The sequence below is a fragment of the Xiphophorus maculatus genome, chromosome 20, assembly GCF_002775205.1.
Source record: "Xiphophorus maculatus strain JP 163 A chromosome 20, X_maculatus-5.0-male, whole genome shotgun sequence".
Taxonomy (NCBI): Eukaryota; Metazoa; Chordata; class Actinopteri; order Cyprinodontiformes; family Poeciliidae; genus Xiphophorus; species Xiphophorus maculatus.
The window spans coordinates 15,157,615-15,179,595 of NC_036462.1; the positions used below are offsets into that span (position 1 = coordinate 15,157,615).

At 36.0% G+C, this 21,981-nt stretch overlaps 1 protein-coding gene across 4 annotated transcripts in view; it reads left to right on the forward strand.

The window, feature by feature from the left end:
- Positions 1-21,981, forward strand: part of LOC102224305 (kazrin-like) — a 172,955-nt gene that overhangs the window by 110,610 nt on the left and 40,364 nt on the right. For 3 of the 4 annotated variants that reach the window (XM_023324764.1, XM_023324768.1, XM_023324765.1), the window contains one exon: positions 13,356-13,463. In XM_023324764.1, the coding sequence (XP_023180532.1) occupies positions 13,356-13,463 (108 nt within the window). Of the gene's footprint in view, positions 1-13,355; positions 13,464-19,500; positions 19,968-21,981 lie in introns of those variants that run through there. The other variant, XM_023324767.1, reaches the window with a different exon arrangement.

The following is a 21,981-nucleotide window of genomic DNA, read 5'->3' on the forward strand; positions in this document are numbered from 1 at the left end:
CTATAATCTTTAATTTTAGGAACACTTGAAACTATAAACTTGTTTAGTTTAATTAAACCTTCCCACAGGCTTTAATTTTCAAGGTTGCAGGGAAGCCTGTGGACTTTTAGTACTAAATACATTTTTTTCTTAATTTTCAGAATAATTATCCACCTGTTAATTTGCTCACTGCAAAAACACAAAATCTAACAAAATACTTTAGTCTAGTTTCTAGAGCAAATATCTTAGAACACTTAAAATGAGACAAAACTAATTTACAAGTAATGTTTGAACAAGATATAGGAACTTGTCTTAAGTCAATAATTCCTCAATGTTGATGAATAAGTTTTAGTTATAAGTGAAATAATCTGCCATTGGAACAAGATCATTTTTCCTTATTACAACTTTCCCATATTATAACTTACAATGTTGGAAAAATGTCTTATTTTCACTTATAATTATTACTTTTTCATCAATATTAAATAATTATTTACTTACAATCTCCTGTTTCTTGCTGAAACATTATTCCTAATCTGGTTTTGTCTTATTTAAAGTGTACTAAGTTATTTTCAGTAGAAACTAGACCAAAAGTAATTGGTTAGAGTTTGTGTTTTTGCAGTGCTGCCATGGTAACATTAGTTGGGTTTTTTATGTTATACTTCCTGTTGGTTACTGAAACTGATGTATTGCAGTTTCTGTTTTTTTCCTGCTGTGATGGAAATGGAAGTTTAGTTCATCAAAAGATCAAATTGTTTCATAAAACATTAATTTTTCATGGGAAATTTATCTCCAGGCCAACACAGTTTACCTGTTGATCAGGCAGTTTGTTTGGTTGTTTGTTCTGCATGGATGCACCTGCAGTAAACATGCATGCTTTTGTTCTGCTGGCGAAATATGAACTACCTCACAACTGGGATTTCAACCCAAATCTGTTCTGTTGCGGCCAAACTGCTAATAAAAAATAAACACGTCTTCTTTAGATTTGATAGTCATACATTCTCACAAAGATGGATTTCCTGAGTTGAGTTGCCAGTTTTGTTTCGTTATAAACTTTAGTTTAGTTTGAATTCTGTTTGAAGACGGTATGTTGGCTGACAGAGCTGGAAGCTAATCTCCCAGCTGGGCTGAGCAACATCCAGTCTGCAGTGACAGGTCTCACTTCTATTATTCACACCTTTAATCAGCTCCTCTCTTAGTCAGCAATAAATAATGTTTTTTTTGCTGTTGTGCTGCCGCAGCCATTAAAAATATGTATGTGTATGTATATATTCTCTGTGTTATACCCACCTTTGACTCTCAGGGCTAACATGTCTTACTCAGCTTTATGAGCAGTGACAGAAAAAAGAGTCCTGCTCTCACTGGAGGCCCTCAAACTTACATCAAGTACCTAGTCATTCATCTTTTAAATTACCTCAGGAAGTCACTTTTTACACCAGTAGAGCATAAAAACCTGGTCTAGCTTTTAGTTTTATGTCCGTTAGTTGAAGATTATCAAGAACCAAAAGTGCCACAATGTGACAAATTAATAGTTTGTTTAATAAATATTAATATGTTTGGTAATTTGAATAATATTTAAATAAATATGTTAGATAATATATTCTTAAAGAACTAATTTTCTCAAATTTGCAGTAGTTACATTTTAATTCATTATCCATCATAAATCATGCATAATTGCATTAGTATTTATATTATTATTTGATATTTTCTTGCTGCAAGCTGATTGGTTATCCAGAAATACACATCATCTATAGACCAATCACCTTGTCTGTCGCAGATTTGGCCCCGCCCAGTAATTCTATAAATGCTAATACATGAAATAAAGCTGTGCTATGCTGCAAGACAGGACTCTGGAAGAGTTAGGTAATATCATCCCACTTGGGTATTTAAATATGCTTTTAACAAATAATTAATTGATTCAAAAATATATACTCTTAATACTTGTTTCTAATTTTGAATTTTGGTGCTGCTAGACGTCAGATGAGAAAAATTAGTCTACTTTTAAAAGAAAGCAGAATAAGAGTTACTCTTATTTTGCTTCAGATCTCTAAGGAAGATCCTGAATTAATCCTAGTGGATCAGATGTTACAAGTTTGACTTGTGTTTACAAAAGAAAGACGTCAAAAAGCAATAGGTCAAAAATGTTTAGAGTTGTTGAGCCAAGCACATGGCCACTTAAAGGGCCAGTATTATGTGCCATTTTATGGCACAGTCAAGTAACCGTGTTCACTTCAGTTATAAAAAAAAAAAAACGCATATATCAAATATGACTTAAATTAAATTTGATTTTACAATTTTACTCCTTTAAATTGGAGTAACAATAGAGAGAGAAATAGGAAGAGTCCAGTGGGGGGGGGATACCTATTAATAGTAATCAGTAATGGTTATGGATGTAAATGTCATATTTGTTTTTAGAAATTTGACAATAAAGATATGAAAATTCAAAATCCAAACACTTCATATGCTATGAGCTTAATGGTAATTATGCCAGCGAGTGACTATTTACTACAACAGTGCTCATTCTGCAGCTTTTGACCCCCCAAAAAAGAAAAAAAAAAACAAAACAGTAAAAAGTTTGGATTCCTCTAGTTGTGTCAGTGTGTTTCTTAAGCAGGATTTTCCAGTTTAATCTTCAGCGTTAAATCCATCCTCATCAGGCTTTACTGGGCCGGTAAAGCCTTCGGGTCGGCTCGGGTGTGTGACGCCCCGCGTTGACCAGCTGGGGCTCAAAGAATCAATCATGATGTTTCATTGACGATGTGTTTGTTAATGAGGGTAGGAAGAAGCTTTTCTGATGTAAGTTAAAGAATTGAGAAATAAATATTGAGGAAATTTTAGCTGATATTCTGTTCAGGCTGTTAAATACCGGCTAATCCAGCTAAACTTGAGCTCTGCTTTTTAAGAAACACTGTGATGGATTAAACTGCATTTTGTTTAATTCACCAAGAATTACAGAGGCATTTATTATCGGAATCCTTTGTTTTTGCTAGTCGAAACACAATCATAACGAGACGCCTAATTTCTGTTTTTTATTCCTGCGTCTTTAAGGTTGCCAACTTAAATCTTAATCACTGCACATGGATTGCTTTTCATTAATCTTCGGCCTCCCACCATACGTTTGGCAGGCTGGTTGCTCGGATTATTCATCAGCCTCAGTGGATCGCACCAGTCAGTAAATCTGAGGTCTTCTTCTCCTGTTAATATTGTTCTGAATAATAAACTCTGATAGTTTTTGCTCTCTTGATCCCTGAGGCTGTTTGAGTTGTTGCTGAACAACACATTGCAGCAGAGCCTAATCACTGGGAAATGATGATGTGCTTTTGATTTGAGCATGTGTGTGCAGGTGATTGAAGAGACCCTCTTTCAAGTGTCTGTCAAGCCAGATTGAACATAAACACAGATTGTGTTGCAGAATGGTTTACTATTATTTGTATATATGCCCTGACAAGTTAATATGATGCGGTTAAATGCGCTTGAAGCTTTTTGAAACTTGGTGCTAACTGAATGCCATAATTTTTCTTTGCAAAAAAAAAAAAGTACGGGGATTTCAGCTCTCACTAACATGTAATTTGAGTTAAATTTTGAATATCATGTTGGTCATGTCTGTGATCAAATTTGGCTCAGATTGTAACTGCATGGTAGACATTTTCACCAATTTGACATATTTACACTTATAGGAATAATACTAACATAGATGGCTGGCCTGGGGTATAAACAAACTTTGTAGCTGTTCAGGGCACTATTTCTGTTAAAAACAGTTTGAGAAATGTGCTGGATGTGTCTCAGTGAACTTCATTGATAACCGTTCTTTGGATCGTTGGACAGAGACGTAGTTTGTATGATGAGCTCAGCAGACATGCACTTCCACCAGGCTTTTGCTAATTGCTGCTGCTGCAAGTCTGGTGGTCTGCAGAGAGTAACATAACATTTATAACTTGATATATAACTGGATATAAAAATTAGAAAAGTTGATTTTACATATTCCAGCTTCAATTTTTACATAGTCCTTTATGGACTTTGTACAATCTGTTATTGATTTAATCTTTTTATTAGAGTATTTGCTGATGCTTTATTGAGTTTAACATGAGATGTCTACAAGGTGCTGAAGTAGGAGTTGTAGCTAATCATATGTAGGTTTGATAGCACAGCACTTAAAGGTGCAGTATATAACTTTTCTTTTAAAAACTGTTTTTTATATATTTATCAAAACTGTCACCATGCAGAGAACAAGGGGGGATGAGCAGCGCTAGAATTGACAGCGCTAAGACCCGCCTCCTGGCTCTGATTGGTTGTTTCTAGTTAGAAGGCAGAGGAGCTAGATTTTTTTCACAGATTATCTGTCCCATAAGAAACAGTATGTAAAAAATAATTTTTCTAAGAGTTACATACTGCAGCTTTAAGAGGGCAAAGCGTTTCCTTCCGCATATTGGTTTCTAAAACCATCCGTCCATTATCTACACCTGCTCATCCTTGCAGGTTCGTGGGGCAGGGGCAGCATTGGGTGAGAGGCAGGATGCTTTCTAAAACCACTCTTTCATGTTGCACACCATATAAGAGAAACGCTACAAACATGCAGCCTTCCTCACTGAGAAGCACCGACCGTAGCAGCATGAACCCTGGACACGTTTTTTTCCCCTAACGTTTTCTTTCTCATTGATGTAATGGATGTTTCCCTGTTTGGGTTTTTTCTCCTCATGGTTCCTCGGGGAACGTAGATGTTGTGCCTTTTAATGGCAGCACAACATCCAGAGGCGATGGATCACAGCAGCCTTGGAGCAGCTTTCCAAACGCGCATTATAAGATGCTGGGAGTATTGATTCCCTGTGACACGGATTATTACAAACACAGATTAATAGACAGTAGGTTTCCAGCTGCAGGCGGGGTAAAATGCTGGAAGAATGACATTTTGCAGCAGCAGTTTTGGATGCTTGAAACTGAATAATAGAGTTGTGACAGTGATATAAAGTACAGGAGGCTGTTACGGTCTCACGGCGTCCCTGAGGAGAAATCTTTGCTGTTTTTTTTTTCTTCTTTTAACGTAAAGTTTATGTTGAATACCAAACCAACTTCTCCCAAATGTATTTTTAGACTTTCAGAAACGTGTCTTTGAGTTTGTAAAGTGTTATTAATCCACACAGTGGATTAAACGGATTAAAATTAGATAATTTGTTTTTATAGCTGTAAAAAGTTGTTAATGATACAGTTGCTGTCTTGTTAAACTAGGCTGCGCTCCCATGAGTCGGTGCCTGATAATAACGACGCAGGACCTGTGAGCGATCAGGTCAGGGATGGGAAATGTCTCTTGTGAAATATTAAAACGCTGCTTGTTTCAAACGAGCTTGCTCTTTTTTTTTCCTCCCATCAGGACAGAGTTTGAACCTCAGAGGCCTGGAAACCCAAAAGGCTTCACATCGTTTAGCTTTGTTAATTTATTCAATGTTTGTGTGTCTGTGAAACGTGATTTAAATAGTGTTTCAAATTCCTCTCACATTATGTTGCGTCAGCTTAAATGCATGAGAGTAGGTAATTGAAATTTGAACACTGGTTATTGTTGAGCCGCTGGGGAAATAATTATTGTGCAGAAGAGAAAATAGTTAAAGTCCTCAGGGCTTTACATAAGAAAAACCAAGTCAATTAAAAAACAACTTTCCAATTAAATCAATTTTAAACATTTTCTTTTTGTACATTCTGAATAGGCTGAATTGAAATAAAATTTTATTCTGATTGCATTTAAAAATTGCAGTTACTCTAGAAAACGTATTTACATATAACTTGAAAGTTTGAAGGTGGATTTCTTCATTTTTGTCTATATTTAAATTAAATCAAATTCTGTTTTATTTATATGACACCAATTCACAACAAATGTCATCTTGAGGCTTTTTACACAAAATAATCCCAATCCACTCCTGGATATATTGAAATTGATCCTAGTGATCAATCAGTATAGTAAGCTGAGTTAATTATTCAAAGTTGATAAAAAGGTTTCTAAGGATTACATCAAGTCATTGTCTTGCAATTATTTCAAAGTTACTTTTTACTGCGTATTTTTAAAAGTATTCACAATTTTTCTTTTTTTTTTTAAATTCCAAACATCGAATTATTTTACTGTAATGTTACGCATTAGACCAACACAAAGTAGAGCAGATTTTTGAAGAAGATAACAAATAAAAACCTTCTGAATAAATGCATCATGCTGCCACCACCATGTGTCACATTGACGGTGTAATCATGTGGTAATTATGATTATGTGAAGCAGAAAACTCAAATTGAAGTCTTATCTGACTAGATTTCCTTCTTTCATGCATTTGTTGTACAAATGAGACTTCTTATGGTTTTATTTTGTCAATGGATTTCTTCTTGCTTCTTTCAGAAAGACCAGAAATGTTCAAAAGTATTTTCACTGATGTTCCTTAACAAAACTCTAAGGCTTTCACACATCTGATGGATACACACTGAGATTAAAGGGACAGTGTTATGAAATTTCCACACATGGTGGCATTTTATAACACAATCAAGTAACAAGGTTACCCCTCAGTTGTTATAAAAATGCTGTATATATCAGATATGACTTAAAAGACATTTTACTTCCTGATTTAATGTCTTCAAATTTGTGTCTGTCTCTTTAAAAATGCCTGCTCTTTCTGGAACTCCTCCTTCAGGAAGTAATCACAATATTGCTCGTCTATTAACCCTTTAACAACGTGAGAAGTAGATCCTATAAGGAGCTCAGCTGATTGTCCACCAGGTGTTTGCTAATTGCTGCTGGCTAGTCTGAAGGAGCTGAGCGGGTCGGGCTGCTCTGTGAGGTGGAAGCTCAGAAACTTGTAAACTGCAGCTCAGAGGAGGAGCTGAGTCTCAAAGGCGGGGCTAGGTCCACTCAGGCGTTTTGCACAGCTGAGTGGTTGCCATGGAGATTAAAAGATTGCTCAAGCATGCATGAAAGAGACAAAGCAACACAGCAGGCATGTTTTTGATGAGGGAACAACAATATAACATGATGCGAAACTCAAAACTAAATTTTACATGATGCTGTCCCTTTAAATTACTCATGCCTGCATTTCTAAGAGCAATTGTTTGTTCTAGATTTTATTTAGGAGCGTCAGAGGAAAGGGGGTTACTACATATGCTTTACCTTCCAGTTACTAACAGAGACTAGCGGTTCATAAGATGAAAAAGTTGAAGCTGCATGAATAAAAGGTTCTGTACATTTAAAATAATGTTTAATCACAGCGTTGCATTGCAGACTGCGTTCCGTTTTATCCATACATGACTAAAATCAGAGGATATGCAGAGGTCTCTTATATAGGCTGCTGTCTTCTTCCCGTCGGGTCCCATATGTGCCGTCTGGATCCCTCAGGTCAGCGGTAGCGTTGTGTTTCATTACTGCTCAGAGGCTCAGGGCTGTTTCCACAGACTGGCTCTTCTGCATATTCTCTTTAATAAGAAGTAAGACTTTTCCCTGGTGGTACTGCAGAAGCTCGTTTTCTTTTTTTCTCTTCTTTTGACATTTACGCAGATGTTTTTTTTTCCTTCTCTTTCTTTATGAATTTTATTTTTAGCGACAACAGTATTTATCTGATTTGTTGTCATGTTTTTATTGTCATCATCTTCTGGACTTCCTTAGACTACCAATAACTTTTTTATTGTTTTCTTTAGCAAGTGAACAAATAAAAACAGTCATCAGCAACACCTAAAAGAACATTTATATTTCTTTGTGGTGTTTTACTTTTTTTAAACACACACATTGATCAGAATAAACCTATACCAACACTACCAAATATTTTCCGTATTTATTTATCTAGTTGTTGAAGACCTCTCTACATCTCATACAAAACCTTCAATATCAATAAAATGTAGCACCGATATTAATACTAACATTTATACTTATTATAAATATTTTTTTCAAATTAAACTCAACTTATCCCAAAGTGAAATTAAATGTCATAACTCCTTTAATTCAAATATCTTCAGATGTAAGCAGGAAGCATTTCCAGTCAGTCTTGCAGCAAATCTAAAGGAGCTTCTGACTGAAGACTTTTACTGCATAACAGTCCCATGACTGTTAAGATGTCCAAGCCATGGTTATGCATCGATACAATTGTTTGAAAGTAAAAGAGGAAAAATCCTCCAAGCTGCACAGCATTTAGAGCCAGAGGGAGAAATTGTCCAAAAATCGTAAAAGATCAAAAACAAATTGAACAAAAGTCGAGAAAAAGAACAAATCAGAAATAAGAGAACAGATTCACATGCTGCCAACATGAGCAGTGCAATTACAGAGAACCTGTAAGAAATAAGAATAAATATTTTTGTTTTTGGCTCAGCTTAGTTTTAAAATAATTTTTTTCTTGAACCCAAACTGAGACGTTTACATTTGACACGTCTTCACCAATCAGCCCGTAGATGAGGCGCTTATTTCCATAAAACCAATCAAAATGTTTTTCACACCAGGTTTAAGGAGTCGCTCACTTTTTCTGATTAGAGCTGAAAATACAACCATTTACGAAAAACAGCTTCATAACAGAGCATCTGTATCTTGAGTCTCTGCGTGTTATTCAAGTGTTTTGAAAGCCTCTTACTGTCTAATGAGGTCATGAACAAGAAGGGACCTGCAAAGGAGGAAACTTACTGGAAGATACAGAACATAATGGAGCAGAAAATCTGATCCATACCTGTTTGATTTGCAGGTTTTGTCTGTTGCTTGAATTATGCAGGAAGGACATTTGTCACATTTCAACAATGGAAAAGCTACAAATGAAACAATTAGCAAGGCCTGAATTTCTGTTGTTGTTTTATGGCTTTGAAAATGAGTTTTGTTTTTATAAAACAGGGAGGTTTTTAACACCTCAGAAAGAGGAGCAGAGTGATAATCTGATCTTCTAGAATTCTTCATTTTAAAGTATTTCTTTCTCTACAGAGACCATTTTTAAAAAGCTTGGATTGGTCTAAAGCAAAACATTGCATTTAAATGTTTGAAATGTATCACACTAATCACCATGCTAGTATTTATTTCAGATTCAATGTGATATGAAAAATTGTAGTAGACAAATCAGGACTACAGTTGAGAACCGTCGGGTAGTTCTTCACTTCTGATCAGTTGTTTTTTTAACTGAGAAGTTGAGAAATGCACATTTTTGATGCATAGTCACTAAGTTATTATTTCTGCACATTTTCAAGTTCAACCCCAGCAGAAGTATTAGACTCATTCTGCTTTGTGCAAATGTCAGTGCGCAGATCACTTAAGTCTACATTTTATAGAGCTAATAGATACTAATCTATCAACAAAAAAAAAACACAAAATTGTACCATGTATTTTTAGTCTAGTTTCTAGTGTAAGTATTTTAATACACTTAATAAGACTAAATTAACTTCTAAGTACGTCTTTACCAAGGTAACTGCAAGATATAGGAGGTTGCTTCAGTAAATAGTTCCTTAAGTGCATTTTTTTGGCAGATTATTTCACTTATTATTGTTTTAATTTAAATAATCTGCCAGAAACACTAGTTGTTTTTCATCTATATTAAGGATTTATTCACTTAAAAACAAGATCCTATATCTTGCTGGAAAGTCACTTGTAAATTAGTTTTGTCTTATTTCAAGTGTACTAAGATATTTGGACTAGAAACTAATACTTCTTGGTAAGATTTTGTTTTTGCAGTGGACAGCTTGTTGCAGACTGATCACAGATTTTAAAACTCGGTGTCGTCATGGTGGGCGATTGTTCATGTCTGACCTTTTGTCACTTTGTCCATCCGCCAATTCGACACCTGAATAACTGTTTACTTCTTTTTAATATCAAATCAGTGCCGCTACGTCAAGCTCCCTACAGGTGACGATGCTCCTCCTTAATCTTTTGGACATGATCCCTAACTGGAGGTCAAAGGTCAGGAAAGTAGAAGATCAAGAGAGTTGCCCTTCCTGTCTGCTTTGTCTCCCTGCTGCCTCCTTTTTCCTGATTCTCAACAACAACTTTGGACATGGAAGAGCTGCTTGGAAATTTAACTGAGTTCAAAAATACTTCATTTATCCCAAAGGGAAATTAAATACCCTTTCATGGAAAAAATGCCAGCCAGGTCATGATCAGGTTGAGGGGGTTTGGTGTGTTGCTAAACAGGAAATGGATCAGGGCAGAGTCTGTGAACAATTTTCTTTCTACAAACCCAAAACAAAACCCACTTCAAAGTTCATCGGATGATGAAATAGTGTGCATTTGTGTCTCAAGTATTTGCTGCTTCTATGACTCAGAAATTCTCCTTTGCCTGCTGTTCAAACTGGTAAAACGCAGTGATAAAAAGCACGGATTTATAATTGCAGCTCTGATATATTTGGGTTACATCTTCATCATTTAATGCCCAGTACACAAGTAGGAAACTTTTTTGTTCAATAAAAAGTTAACAAACATTCATTTTTGATGTGCAGTGACCAGAAATGCATTAATCTTTTTCTGTGATAAAAGTTTAACAAAAGAAATCACAGCATGGCTTCTTATGAACTTATTTAATCCACAGCTTGACTTTGAGATATTCCCATTTGATTGCAAAATAGCTTCAAGCCTCATGCATCTACTCATCTGGCATGTCATGCAAAGAGAGCGCGAGCGTTAACTTTCAGCTTCAGAGGAGTCAAAAGAGTTTTACTCAATACAGCCGAAAGTGTTTTTGTTTTGTTTTTTCACAAAGACTGTCTGGAAAAAAAAATCTCTGCAATCAGTGACTTTCCCTTAATTGTCATTTCATAACCACATATGCCAACTGTTGGCCTCATGATGGAAAGCTAAATGTCTTCTAAAAGGGACATTGTGGAGAGCAATTGGAAAAAGAAAGTAAAACTTACAGTACTCTGCATTCAGCACTGTTTGGCCTCATTATAACCCTGAAATTCTCACTTTTCAGGTCCAACCAGGCAGAAGTCATTTGATTTGATTCATTGGTTTCTTCTCTGCAGCCCACTTACTGCAGCAGACACACTGTCAGGGTGTTTCTGTGTGAAACACAATGAACTGCAGCTAATCATGGGCTCCTCTGAGGTCAGAAAATCCTCCCACAAAAACATTCATATCAGGAAAAATTAAACTTTGCACATTTTGACAAATTGGAGAAGACACGCATCTTAGTTTGAAAATATTTAATGACTGCAAGTATGAATTGATTTACTGGAATATTTGTTTTTAACCTCACTAAGACATGAAACTTTAAAGCTGGAGTCTGTAACTTTTATTTTAAAATGCCTTTTTACATTTTGTATGAGACACATAATCTGTGAAAAAATTGAGCTGCCCTCCCGTGTCAACTAGAAACAACCAATCAGAGCCAGAAGGCGGGTCTTAGCGTTGTCAATCACAATCTGGTGTGGCGCTGCTCATTCTCCCTCTCTTTCTCTAGAGGTGGGTTTTGTATGTTATGAGACGCATAAAAAATGTATCTAAAAAATTTACTCAAGTAAGAGTAGCACAACTACAACATATTTTTACTTAAGTAAAGTAGCCGTCCAAGAAATTACTCAAGTAAGAGTAAATATTTGGTGAAGAGTCTACATTTTACATTAAAAAATTACTTAATCAATATAAAGTTAAGTGGAAATTTTGGTAATTTTAAGCATCAAAATGAAAATAATTAATATAAGTAACATAATTAATTAATAAATAACAAAGTCAGACAAAACCTCAAATCAATTAGTTTAATTATAAGACGTATTAAAATTGAACAGAAACTACAGGTGTGTACCTGCGTCTGGTGAAGTTTTGGTCAAAACATGTTTTTTCTTCATTCAGTGAAGTTACTCAAGTAAAAGTAAAAGGTGCAGCGTGATAAAAATACTCCCAAGTACATTTTTTCCAAAAATTTACTAAGTAAATGTAAGTGAGTAAATGTACCTAGTTACTACCCACAGCTGTATTTTTCTCTGCTGCGCTGCAGCCAGCATAGCATAACGACGACACATAGCATGTTGTGAATGCTGTGGCTAGTTAGCATGACGGCGGATAAACGGTCGTCTTGTAACAGTAAGTCGTTTCTCCACCGTTAGCGCCTAGCGCCTAGCCCCGCCTCCTGGCTCTGATTGGTTGTTTTTGGTCGGAAGTGATGCGTTTCTTCAGACATTAATAATCTCTCAGGAAGGAGGACATCGATCGTTATCTGTCTCATATTAAACTGTCTCAACACGGTGACAATTTTAACAAATATGTGAAATTATATATTCTATTAAATGCTGCAATTGTAAGAGGTGAGCTGTTCCTCCCTTTGTGTTTGTCTCGCTATGCTCTGCTTACCCTCCACGCTCATTATTGAAGTGAAGTAGTCTCAGAGCAGCCGAGTGCGAGCCGGCCTGCCGCCCAATCTCCATATTAAGGACCAAAGGAAAGGTCAGCCTGGCCCCGTCTAAACAGTTATTGACAGGTCAGGAGTGATGCTGCGGGGCGAGAGGGGAGGAACGGTCAGTAACGCCAATAATTACCATACAGCTGTGAAACGGACACGCTGGAGCGTGAACGGACGGTGGGAAATGTTATGCAGAGAGCAGCTGAGGGCTTAATGCAGCGATAATGGAAAGAGCAACCACTGTGAAAAAACTTTATGTAAAATTTCATGGATTTTAGTGACATACTGTATGTGTTTATTATACAGAAAACTTTAGTCAAGTGAAAGAGTTTTACCTGCAGAATTTGGTGGAAAGAACGAGTGAGACAAAATGTGAGCTCAGCTTTATCTGCTCTGCAGAATATTAAACACCAGGAAAGAAAACAGTAATTATACACTTAAAGGTCAATCAGTTTCTGTCTTTTGGACAACTTCAAATCTGTGACATTATTCATAAAAAATATATTAATCTGTGAAAAATAGCAGCAAAAACACGAAATATTACTTAATATTTATTGGTGTAGTTTTTATGCAAATATTTAGTACAGTTGAAATAAGACAAAACCAAATCACAAGTAACTTTTCAGCAGGATATAGGAGATGGATTTAAGTCATAATTTCCTTAATATTGATGAATAAATTCCAGTTTGACTGGTAGATTATTTCACTGATTACATGAGGAAAATGTCTTATTTTAACTGAAATAATCTTCCAGTGGAAATAGAAATGTTTAAAATCAATATAAAGGGGTTATTCACTTAAAATGAGCTCTTGCTGCGAAGCTATTTGTTATTTTTTGTTTATCAAATTCTTGATTAATAAAATCCTCTAAGTTGTTTGCTTTATAATAATCCCACCATAAAGCAGCAAATATTAAATTAAATTATTAGAAGGTAGAAATAAATGGCTCATATTCACGCACAAGAGGACTACTCCTGTGTAAATATCATCAGATTTTTATGTAAAGAAGACGTCCAGATAAAATTAAAAAAAATTTTTCTAAAACTTACATTTATGTCTCTACAGATCCGTCGGTGCATCACAGGCAGAAGACGGTGGTGACGGACATGTGCTACCCGACAGAGATATCCAGCCTGATGGACTTTGGCACTGCAGACTGCTCGCTAGGCAAAGGTACATTGTTGCTTCAAATTACAAGGCGTTGCCGTGGTGACAGCAGGAAGTGAGCACGGTGATTTATCCTGGCAGTTAAAAGGACGCCGAGCTGTCAGCTCGGCTCGGGGGGTGAACTCCGGAGCGAAAGGCCTTCGCAGGCGAGAACAATCAGATAACAACACTTGGTGTCTGGCCATGAGGGCCCTTAGCATTCACCGCAGGCCCGGATTTATCTGTGCCCAGCGCCTAATCTGCTCTGTCACCTATTTCGCAGTGTCATATTGATCACCAGACGTCCACAGACGGGAGTTTTGCTTTGCAGATCGCCGTGGAGTTCGCTGAAATGCATCATTCTCGAGTTTTATCGTAATGGGCCGTCATAGCGTTGCAACAAGATCGCTTATCTTCCACAATTACCATGAGAAATGCCGTGTTTTATGAGGAGTGCAGCTCAAGATGATGATGGCCTCTTTTCATTTCATCTGCTGCAGTAATCGTCCCACCAATATGCAACCACTTCACAAAAGTATTGATCACAAATCACTACTTCTGTTTGTTATGTAATCTTTAGCTGTGTGTCCATTTCTTCTTCTCAACACAAAAACTCTCATTGTTAATTGAAGAGCTTAAAATGATGTTCCCTATAGAAAACAGACAAAGATAAGCCAAGTTAATACTAAAGCCATTTTGATGATTTTATTTATAGGGGCAAAAATAGCCTGAATCTTACATGACTCATTAAGTCATGAAAAAACTGTGATTAATCACTTTTATTATTTTCGTCTTTATGATCCCCATGACTTTTGTGAAAACAATTTGGGGACTGATGAGACTAAGAGGAACTTTTTGAAAAGTTTGCATCTCCTTAAAACTAGAGAAACACTAACGTCATCATAAAATAAACCAAAACACCCCTGAAAGTCAATCTCTGAATAGCTGAAAATATAAAATAATCAAAACCTAGAATGGCCTAGTCAAACTCTGGGATCAAATCCTACTGAGATACTCTGGAAAAGTCTCCAATACACTGTTAATGATTGAAAACCTCCCAGTTTAAATGAATTAAAGCGATGAAAAATTAATTAATGTGTCCACAGCAATACAAAACACTCCTTACCATTCATGACAAACACTGGATGGATGTTATTACATGGATGGATGTGTGAGGCTTACTGGCCTCACACAGAGCGAGCTTGGCTTGGAAAGCTTTAAATGACGTCATTATTTGACATCTGAGTTTTGTGTTTACTCAGGTTATCTTAATACGATATAAATATTTGTTTAATGACAAGTGGAACGAGAAGTGGCTTCGTTGTCCATCATATTTTAAGAGACAAGTACTTCTTGCAAACCAGATTTATCCACTAAAAGAAACTCTAAAATTTACTTTAACCTCATTTTGTGATATCACAAGTCACACAGCGAACCTCAAACTTTTAGAACCTAATGTTCCTGCACAGATTTTTACTTCAATTTTCAACTAAACTGAACCCTTATGCAACTTTTTGAGGTCTTTATTCCGAACTGAACTCATTTTTGTGCCACAGGACAGAAAGACAAACATCTTCTTAGTTCCATACTGCAAAAATACAAAATATTACCAAGTATTTATGGTCTGGTTTCTAGTGCAAATATCTGAGTACACAGCAAGTAAGACAAACCTAACTTATTAGTAACTTTCAGCAAGATGTAGGAGCTAGTTTTAAGTCAATAATTCCTCAATTTTTATAAAAATGTTCTAGTTTCATGGGCAGATTATTTAACTTTTAACACTGGAAAATGAGTGAAATAATCTGCCAATGGGACGAGTACTTTTTTCATCAATATTAAGGAATTATTTACTTAAAACAAGCTCCTGTGTCTTGCTGAAAAGTTACTTGTGAGTTAGTTCTGTCTTATTCCAAAACTAGACAAAAAATACTTGGTAATATTTTGTGTTTTTGCAAAGCAGTGATAGATGTGACCCTAAAAACTAATTCTCCCTCCTTTGTCACCCGATTCCCCGTCTCTAACCCTGCTTGTATTTTAATGCCGCCCTCTATCAACACGCTGCAGCAGTGTTAATACAGAGCTGCAGGTCAGCCGTGTGCCGATGATAGAAAGGAGCGCAGAACAGGAGGGGAAGGAGCAGCGCAGAAGATGATCGTTTTTTTCAGGCTTTAAATATGAGCAAAGCAAATGAATGACACAGAGACACAGGGAGCTGAGCAGAAACGTAAGGACACTGAGGAGTAGAAAATTTCAACCTGAGGAGGTGTCAGGATAAAAGCAGGACTGTGGAAAGGATTCAGCGTAGCTTAGAGGTCAGCTGCAGCTTGACGTTAAACATTCAAACAGCAACATTGGTCAAAATGCCTCATTATGTGAAATATTGCGTCCAAACAGTGTCATTACACTGTTCTTAGAAACAGAGAGCAAAACATTTTGTATAGATAATTTGTGTTAGTTTTATGTGTTGTGTTCTGTATTTCATATTTTATTTGCAAGGGTTGTGAAGTTTTCTTTAATCATACAACATAATGAGATGATTAAAAAAAACAATGATCAGTTTTATTGGTAAGAATTTAAAAAGTGACATTGATTTTAGATTGCAAGAAGTGGAGCCAAAACGTTTTAATAGGTATATCACTCTTAAATAAAATTATACAAATACTCCAAAATATCCAAAGTAGGGTGGGACAATAAATCAATAATGATAAATATTGTGATTGAATATTCTTTCAGACACATATGTCTAAGATTTCAGAATGCTGTGTGATCCAGAACCGCACAGCATTCTGGGAAATGGAGGCAGAGGAAAGGCTTTAGCCGTCCAATCTCTCACTGCTAGCTAAGCAGCATTGGTGGAATCAACTAACTCCGTCACTCTTTGGTTAACTAGCAACTCTCTCGCTCTTCGGTTACCTAGCAACAACCTATCGAGTAACTGGTGCAGCAGCAGCTTAAAGTTTTTCCTCTGTGCCTTACAACTGCTTAAAAATAAAAATCGACAGAGTGAAAACTGTGGCAGTATTTCAGATATTTAAAACGAAAACTAACGAATAATAACTGTCAATATTGACTGATATGAAACGCTTATATCATGATACTTTTTCAACCCCAACTTCAGACCATCTTTTTTTTAGGAGGAATAAATTATAATCTAAATTTTGCCATATAAAACGGTTTATATGTGCATTGTTGAAAAATGTTGTGTTTTTATTTGTGGAGTCATAAGGAATAATTTGAGCAGGAACTGTAGCAATGTCCACATTTAACACAGTTTAGCCAGAGGCTTTATGTTGCCTTGTAGAATAAAAACTGTTGGTTTGATAGAGAAGAGATGAGGTAATAAGTGTACTCTTCCTCCCACTGATTTAGTAACTAACTAAATCGACATTCCTGGAGCTCGATTATATTTATGTTGTTGTTTTAAGTGTTGTGTTTTACTTTAAAACCTTTTTACTTTTACTTTTTCTCTATTTTTTATCCCAAAATACATTTTTAAATTGAACTGAGTTAAAGCTTATGAAGAAAACATGAACTTTATTCATTGTGGCAGTTTTACACAACTAAATTATAATTGACTTAAATAAAAGCAGAGAGACTTGTCAAAGTAGAAGTTGACTCATTGTTCATTTTTCACAGAGACTAAAAGTTGATGTATATTCGGTCTAAACCAAACATGAGAAAGACATTACAATGTTAGAGAAGTTCTTTATTAATTTTCTTGTTCCAGATGGTATTCATGAATCGTTTTCCTCGATGAACCGTGAGAGATCATAGTGAATGTTTTGTCACTTATGTACAACAACAAAACAATAAACATTTGTTCTGATCGGGTGAAAAAAGTTGGACTTCATTCAAGTCATTAAATTGTAAATATTTTGCACTGAATATGATAAGTTCAGTGTAGACGAACATGAAGTAACGCATCAGCAGGAGAGTTTCTGTTGCAACACTTTGTCTGGCAGTGATCCTGGAGCAGTCAGAGTGATTGGCAGATGCATTGCCTCATGTGACAACTATTTGGTTAGATCACATCTGATCTTGGAGTGAAGCTAAAAAGCTAAATCTCAACCACTGACATGTAGCAGCAGAAGTGATACTACTGCTGCAAACACCTGACAAGTCCACAAATATAAAGGATTTACCCAAAACTACTCGATGCACACCATTCTACCCCGTTAGTATTCCAGCTGCGTCGCTCAAGTGCTTATAAACCCGAAACTCTGTTATGAGTTCTTATCCAGCTGGACCCTGCAGGCTGAATTAATTTTGCTTAAAACCACCTGCCTTTCCCTGCCCGCGGCAGAAAGAGGTGAAACGGCAGAGGAATAAGCTTATTTACTCTGTCCGCTCACATCCCGGCGCTCCTCTGACACGACACGGACTGACCTCAGTCAGCAACAAGCGGCAAAGCAATCAAACGCCCGCAGGGTTTAAGATAACACAGAAAGCCCGTATTAATAAACACATCTCTGTGTGTGCAGACAGAGCTGAGGCGATTTGCTCTAAAGCAGGAACTGCATATACATCTTTATCCGTACAGAGCTGTGAAGACGTGTTTACTCGCATAAGGACGTCTTTAGTTTTTGTGTTTTTGTCACACTGGTAACAAGATCATATCACAGGACTGTATTTGAAATCAGCCATAGATAGTCTGAATAAATACGCAATGCAGTTTCAAATGATGATTTCATGTAACAAGAGGAAAAAGGCTATTCGAACCAAACTACCTCTATAAGAAACGGTGAACTGAGTTTTACGGAATGGTTTCAATTTAATTAAAGACTGAGTGATAAATCAATTTTATCATTTAATAACATGTTTGTTTTTTTGAAGAATGAAGTTTTGGAATATCTGGATTTTTTTTTCCATCACTGGGTTTCCATACGTCTAAGGCGGCCATCTTGCTTGACGAGCGTTTTTTACAGTTTCTATTTATTTGGACTTTGAGTTGTTTTTATAATTTTTTGGAAAAGAAAGTCATAATATTACATGAACATAGCTGTTTAGTGCGAGAATAAAGTTTTAATATTTGGAGATTGAAGTAATAATTTTATGAAAACTCCAATACAAACAATTACAACTTAATTATTCAAGCTGTTTTCTCATTTAAACGTTTTTTTTTCTTGTGATTTCAAGACTTTCTTGTAGTAAAATTATGTCTTTATGCTGCTAATATTATGATAATATTCTTGTAATTAAACAAAACAAATGTTGTAGTTTGATCCTAATACTCAATTCACAGAATGTTTGAAATAAAAGACACTTTTTCAAAAGAAAAAAGAAATGAATTAAAATCGGAAATTGAATCCCCTATGGAGAAAATTGTAGATTTTATTTTTAAGATATACACAAATGGCTTGTTCATTCTACAGCAAATCAAACTAATTTGTGTCCAGACTTTGACTAGAACACTTCTAAACCTCCATTCAGCTCCATTATTGTCCTAATGCATAAATTTTAGGATTTTCTAGCCAGAGGAAAGCAGGATTACAGCAGGTTGTTCAGGTCCTGCAGCAGCAACTCATTTTCTATTCAGGCATTCAGGTCACAATGTACTGAGAAAACTTCCTATCAAACTGTAAAAAATTCTCTGCTTTCATTTAGTAATTTAAAAAAACATTTTTTACATGTTTTCACATTGATGTTGTGATTTGAAAACTGATTTTATTTGACTGATAAAATAACATTTAAACATACAACTGTTGTCTTAATGTTCAGTTTAACACTAAGATCTTCTGGTCCACTTTAAATACTTATGGTGGACCAGATGTGGCCCTCGGGCCTTGAGTTGGACACCTGTGATGTAGAGGGAGTGATTATATAAAACTATTTTTTTTCATGTAGTAATGTTATCTCTATTTATGCAATTATATGAAACATTTAAGTAAAAACATTTTGTCTCAACGCTGTACAAAAGTTACATTTTAAAAACATCCAGAGTTTGACTTCCTGTAACTTCTGGCCAGAGTTCCCAATAAAAATCAGGGATTTGTTGATGTAAACATCAGATTCAGAGAGGTGAATGGGTTTGGAGTGGATTTTATTTTTCTTGGCAGCGATTTCCTCTTTGTGGGTCAGCCGTCAGGTAGAGTAAGAGCTCCACGCCTGATTATCTACCTGAGCCCTCAGGTGAGATTTGGGTCCCGTCTTTATTCATGGGGGACAGATGGAAACCTCAGGCGGGCGTGGGCGCGTGTCGTCCTGGCTACTTCTGGGTGTGTCCAGGGAAAACAGAAGAGCCACTAAGAGACCAAAAAAACCCATAAAAGAGAGTCAGCGAGGTGACGACTTCCTGGTTACCTGTTTGGGTGGAGCCTGATGGAGCTGAGCTGGGAGCGGCCGGCTGCAGCAGAGCAGTGTGTGAGGTTTGAATGGTGAGAGCTCCGCTCTGTGCCTACATGTCTGCGTGTTTCCTTTCTTTCTTTCTGTTTTTTCACCTGATATGAGAGCTGACACCACAGCTGACAGTGGAGTCAAACAGAGCCGGAGCCGGGGAGGACATGAGGTCCGACAAGGAGGAGGGGAAGGCCGGTGAGTTTATGTTTGAAAGGAAGGCAAATCTGGCTGAAGAAACGGGTTGTTGCTGTGTGTGTGTGTGTGTGTGTGTGTGTGTGTGTGTGTGTGTGTGTGTGTGTGTGTGTGTGTGTGTGTGTGTGTGTGTGTTGGGTTTATCTGCTTGAGGTGCTTATCTGTACATTACGTAACAGGAATATGAAAAATTATTCAGTTGAGAAACTCCATGTGAGTCAGGATTTGTGACTAACCTCATAAATTACGTCCGCCTCTATTGTGTGAAGAGGTGGAGATTACATTTTCTCCCGCTGGACTCATCCATTAGGAACGTGTTGTTGCTCCTCCTCAACGGGAAACTTACATTCAATAAGTTAGTTATTTTATCGGATACATGACTTAGTTTTATTAATCAATCTTCTGTGCCAACAGAACGTCTGCCTGATATTTCTACACAGTTTAAATAAGAGATTTTACAATTCTGACATTTAAATTGAGTACTTTTGCTGAAGTATAAATATTTTGAGTACTTTTTTGACATTTTTCATCTGAAGAGGTTTTATTGTTAGTATTATTCTCTGCTGGATGTTTTGTAAACATAATCAAAACCCATCAGTCGTTATGAAAACAGTCTTTTTGTTTTGTACCTTAGCACTTCTCATTGTTTTTTTTATCTGACTGACTTTTTCAGTCAATAATACCAACCATGTGTGGGTTGTGATTTTTTACACTTGCATTGACAGCAAATAATTTAAAATTATTTTAGTTTACTGTGTTTTTTATGAAGATCAATATCAACTGTTAGATGGAGAAATATTGTTATAATCTGTCATCTTGAATAAATTTCAAATGACCAAAACAACAGTAGTTCAAAATAGGGCTTTGTTTCTTTAAATCATGTTTGTCATTTGCACATTTTAATGTTTACTATCAAAATATGTACATATCAAGACAGACAGACATATACACAGTAGGACTGAAACGATTAATCGGATTAATCGATTATTGAGATGATCATCAACTAATTTTGTAATCGATTAATCATTAGCTGGAGAGTACAGACTCTAAAAAAGGCAATTTGCTGAAGGTACAACACACTAATAGCAGTAATTAAGCCAAAATTGTACAAGAAATACAAACATTTTGCATTTAATATAAACAAATTAACCCTGCATTATAAGGATGTTAAATCTGAAGGCTGAGATTTTCACATCTTGATGTTAGAAGTAATTTTTAGCTGCAGATGCATCCTTTGCTACAAACGATCGGGTGTTGTTGCATTTTAAGCAATAATGTGTAATCTGTTATTTAAAAAGGAATCAAATTATTTGTATATTTGCATTTATATTTGTTTTTCATATTATATAAAACAAGCTTAAGTGTTTTAATGAATAATCAGCAGAATTTGCCAATTTCTTTTAAATCCGATTGATTAATGGTCAGAATAATAGGTAGAAAAATTAATTACTAATAGAATTGTTAGTTGCAGGTCTAGGAAGAATGGATCAGCTCTATGTGTTACCATGGTAACCACATGAGTACCATCTTGGTTCCATTGTAATATGATCTAGAACATTTGATGCTGTGAAAGTTCAGTAGTTTTATGAGAAAATGTTTGTTGGGGTTGGACTTTGAGCTTTGTAGCTCTGCAGACGTCTCACATGCGCAAAACTATTTATTACCAAAGGATAAGAGAACTAAATATGGTACTATAACACAGAGATATGGTGTAAAATAAATTAGAGACAGCCAGCTGGATGTTGAAACTGAAGCAAGTAATTAAGTGTATAAATTATGTGGTCAGTTGAAGAATAAACCTGTAAAATAAAGGAAAATCTCTGCCTGGTTATGAATTATAAGGAGCAAAATATTCAACTCAAAAGAAAAGTTAGTTTGTAAATGTGAAGGAATAAGAACATATTTATCTGTTTCGGGTTTTTTTTCATGTGTTTCTACTTTTTCTTGTTACCATCATGGCATCCTTGTTTGCCCTGTACAGGCCTGTAGTTCTTTATTTTTAATTTGTGATTATTGG